Raw genomic sequence first — 4,488 nt, 5'->3', positions numbered from 1 at the left:
TTCATAAATTTTGAAAAACTAGGAGGTCGAACATGGGGGCACCGGCCATTGTGATCCCTGCCGACTCTCATCTTCCGCGTAAAAGCGGTTTCCACGCGCTTTTCTTTGTTTAATATCCAACAACCACTATATAAGCAATCACCATCTCCCTTCCCTCCACTCAACTCATCTCCGCTCAGCTATTGACTTATTGTTAGGGTGTAGTTATTGTGATCTGATTCATTTCTTTTGAATTCTTTGTGAAGATGTCTGAAGAGAAACATCATCACCACCATCTTTTCCACCGTGAGAAGACAGAAAAAAGCCAGTTCGCCGCCTCGGGGGTTGTTTACTCTGAGACAACGTATGGTGATGAGCAGGTGACACAGACTGCAGATGTTTACGCTGTGGAGAATGTTAACTCTAGTGAATTAGAGCACGAGAAAGCACTGAAAGAGGAGAAGAAGCATAAACGCGAGGAGCATTTGGGTGAAATGGGAGCAGTAGCCGCTGGAGCGTTTGCACTGGTATTAAATTCATCTTTTACTCTGGATCTGATTTTTATTTTGGAATATAATAATTATTTCGGAATTCTAAGAATTGATAATAAGCCATATTAATTCGGACGAGGGATCATGTCGGATTTCGATTTTAAATTAAAGTTTTACTGTTCTAGATTTAGGGATAGCATTAGTTCATCTGTACTTTACTGTGCAAAACTCTGAGCGAACGGACATATTGATATCAAACCATTCTTATGCAGTACGAGAAGCACGAAGCAAAGAAGCATCCAGAGCAAGCGCACAGGCACAAGATTGAGGAGGAGATTGCTGCCGCTGCTACGGTTGGAGCAGGAGGGTTTGCCCTCCACGAGCATCACGAGAAGGAGTCCAAAAAGGAAGCAAAAGAGGGTGAAGGCAAAAAACATCACCACCTCTTCTAGAAGCCCTTTACTGCAACTTCCAATGTATTTAGAATAATTTTCCTTCATGTTGATTCCTCTTTCAGCTACCTTCGTTGCATATGGTGTGCTGTTATGAGATACAGATCAAATTACTGAAGGCAACTGATCTTTCCCCTATCTGTGTTTTCCTATCCAGTCGTTTTTCAACTTGTCTCTCAGATCAATATGATCGGATTGGGTCCTAAAATACAAATGTGTGTGGTGAGTAATTTATGAGCTCTTGTTATCGACTTATGCATGGATCGAATGATTGCTGTTGTGCTCTCTGAAAATTTTAGAGAAGGTGAGGTGGAATCTTTGTCATTATTTCTGCGAATGCCTGTTGGAAAACTTTTGACCCAAAAGAAAGATTGGCAAAATTTTGACAGAATCGATTAGGCAATAAATTCTGCGTAACGCCGAACGTTGAAATTGGAGATATGAAATAAATTTTGGTGCAGTAAACCTAAACCCTTTAAAAAGGGGCGGAAAATAAGTGGCATCATAGTAAATTAAGTTTTCCATTTGTTGGGGAACACACAAACAAACTGCACACAGAGACAATGTTCTGTTTTTCTCCAGGATCTTGCACAGGGAAGTTTAAAAAAATTCTGAGAACAGAATATTACACACCCATAAAAAGATTTGTATTCATTAAAACAAAATTTCTGATACAAAATTCATCCTCTTTCACTCAGAGGGATTCATCAAAACATTTCAACAAAATTACTTTGTCTCCTTCTCAAATTTTACACTGCTGTGTGTAAAAACCTCATTTACATTTACTGCTGTGAAAACATTTTACATATACTGCTGCAAAAATGATTTTTACATATGCTTGCTAAAAAAATAAATACCATTATGCGCTCCTGCATATTACAAAATCCTCTGCTATGATTTTGTTTGCTTCGCACTGCTGTGCGTGTCTCCTCTCACTCACTGCGCAACATTGATCACAATTAACAACACATTTTCTTATGCACTGCTGTGCATTCCAACAACCATAGACACGGTGAGCGTTTCCTCAGTTTTTCATTACATAATGGTCAACACACGACAAAAATGCATACGATACATATGCAACAAAATAAAAAAAATTACATGCGTTTATTACCCCATACCTATGTAGGAAAATAACATTATAATTAAAAGTTTCGACCAACCTTTTACCTATCACAATAACTTTGCATTAAATACTTTTACGACGGTCAAACAAAAACTTTTACGCCACGTTAAAATTTATTTGTTTCAGGTTTGTGAAGTCCGACAACCGTTGATTTGCTCTCATGGAATCGAACGGTTGAGGTGGATTTCGGAAGACCTTTGTTTGCCGAACGTTACGTTCCGATGGAGCAGTGGTTTTGCAGAAGGTACAGAGGACGCGTGGAGGCATTTCATTGCATCGGAGTCGATTGCACGGAAACAACTTACTGACCAAAGGCGGTCCGATATGCTCAGGTGGTTTTGCTGAAGCGGTTTTGGCAATTGAAATTACATCTTCAACACTCCCCTTTAATTTCAACTGCTAGGCATTCAGTCATACTGAGACACTTCCTCAAAAATTCAAAGCTTTTCTGGTCCAATGGCTTTGTCAAAATGTCTACTACCTGTTCCTGAGTCCTGCAATGTTCTAAAACAATTTCTCCATTGTTCACCAATTCTCTAATGTAGTGAAACCTTGTATCAATGTGTTTCGTTCTCTTATGAAACACTGAATTCTTTGATAATGCAATAGCTGAGCTATTGTCACAAAAAATCACTGTTGCTTTTGTGCCTAAGCTCCTCAACATCCTTCTCATCCAAACTGCTTGACATGATGCTACCGTAGCTGCCACATATTCTGTCTCTGCTGTAAACAATGCTACAATGGACTGCTTCTTAGAAGCCCATGAAATGGCTCCTGAATCCATGTGAAAGACATAACCGGAAGTGCTTTTCCGATCATCTACACTTCCAGCCCAATCACTATCAGTGTATCCAATTAAATCTGAACATTCTGAGGCAGTATATAAAATACCAAACATTTTAGTACCTTTGACATACCTCAGAATTCTTTTTGTTGCCTGTCAATGTGCTTCTTTTGGTCTCTCCATGAATCTGGAAATTAAACTAACAGAAAACATTATGTCAGGCCTAGTTGCTGTTAAATACATAAGGCTGCCAACAATGCTCTTGTACAAACTAGGATCAAAATCCTTGTTGTTGTCCTCTCTGCTGAGTTTTAATCCCATCACTGTGGGAGTGATTGTTGCCTTGCACTCTTGCATGTTAAATCTGCCCAATACTTCATTTACATATTTTGCTTGTGAAATAAAAATCCCATTTTCATTTTGATCTACTTCTATTCCTAAGAAGTATCTCAACAAACTCATGTCAGTGATTTCAAATTCCTCCTTCATGACTGATTTGAAATTCTCAATGAGATGATCATCATTACCTGTGAAAATCACATCATCAACATATAAGACAACAATCAAAATTTTACCATCTTTTTCTTTGATGTAGAGGGTGGGTTCTCCCTCACACTTTTCAAATTTATTTTCCAGTAGATAGGAATCTATCCTACTGTACCATGCTCTTGGTGCTTGCTTCAGCCCATAAAGAGCCTTCTTCAATTTGCACACTTTGTGCTCTTCACCTTTCTTCTCATAGCCTAGAGGTTGTTCAATGTAAACCTCTTCCATTAACACTCCATTTAGGAATGTTGACTTCACGTCCATTTGGTAAACTTTCCACTTGTTTTGAGCTGCTATGGAAAACACTGCTCTCACGGTTTCCATTCTTGCAACCGGTGCGAAAGTCTCCTCATAGTCTCTCTCATACTGCTGCTTGTATCCCTTGACAACCAGCCTTTCCTTGTGTCTTTCTATTTTGCCTTCAGCGTTGCTCTTGGTCTTGTAGACCCATTTAACTCCAATGACTTCTTTACCTTTTGGTAACTCAACCAAATCCCATGTCTTGTTTCTCTCTATGGCATTGATTTCCTCATCCATAGCTTCTATCTATTTCTTATCTTTAATTGCATCTTCTAAATGAATAGGGTCATCAACATGACAATACAAAGCAAACAAGGAATTCATTCCTTCATCATAAATATCACTTAGATTTCTAAACTTCTTACCTCTTTCATTTGGTGTGCAAGTGTTTGAAGATGCACTTGAATTTCCTCCTTGTGGTGTGCTTGGAGAAGCACTTTCATTTATCTTCAATGGTGTCCCTTGCTGTCCTTGTGTTGGCGCTGCTGTTTGGGAATGTATTTCGGCCACCTCCTCATCATCTTCATCATGAGACAAACACTTTTTAACATTCACTGTTTTCTCTATGCTTTCATCCCAAGCTTCCTCCTCAATGAATTGAACATCTCTGCTGACAAAAAACCTCTTGGTAGATGGGATATACAACCTGTAAGCTTTGGATTCCTCACTGTATCCAATGAAAATACATTTCTCCCCTTTGCTGTCCAACTTCCTCCTTAGTTGATCTGGAATGTGTGCATAGGCCACACATCCAAAAACTTTCAAGTGGGTGACACCTTGCTTTCTCCCACTCCATGCTTCTTCCAACAC

At 39.1% G+C, this 4,488-nt stretch overlaps 1 protein-coding gene across 1 annotated transcript; it reads left to right on the top strand.

Moving 5' to 3' along the window:
• Positions 1–245: 245 nt before the first annotated feature.
• Positions 246–1,054, top strand: LOC149201517 (uncharacterized). Its single transcript, XM_089399761.1, has 2 exons — positions 246–506; positions 743–1,054. Exons 1-2 carry the CDS (start codon positions 246–248, stop codon positions 920–922), a joined length of 441 nt encoding a protein of 146 aa, XP_089255887.1. The 3' UTR covers positions 923–1,054.
• Positions 1,055–4,488: the final 3,434 nt, after the last annotated feature.

This window comes from Pinus tabuliformis, chromosome 2_1, assembly GCF_031772625.1.
Source record: "Pinus tabuliformis cultivar Carrire ecotype Pingquan chromosome 2_1, CPIR1, whole genome shotgun sequence".
NCBI lineage: Eukaryota > Viridiplantae > Streptophyta > Pinopsida > Pinales > Pinaceae > Pinus > Pinus tabuliformis.
The sequence above is the reverse complement of the archived record's forward strand: the minus strand, read 5'-3'. Positions and strand labels throughout refer to the sequence as shown.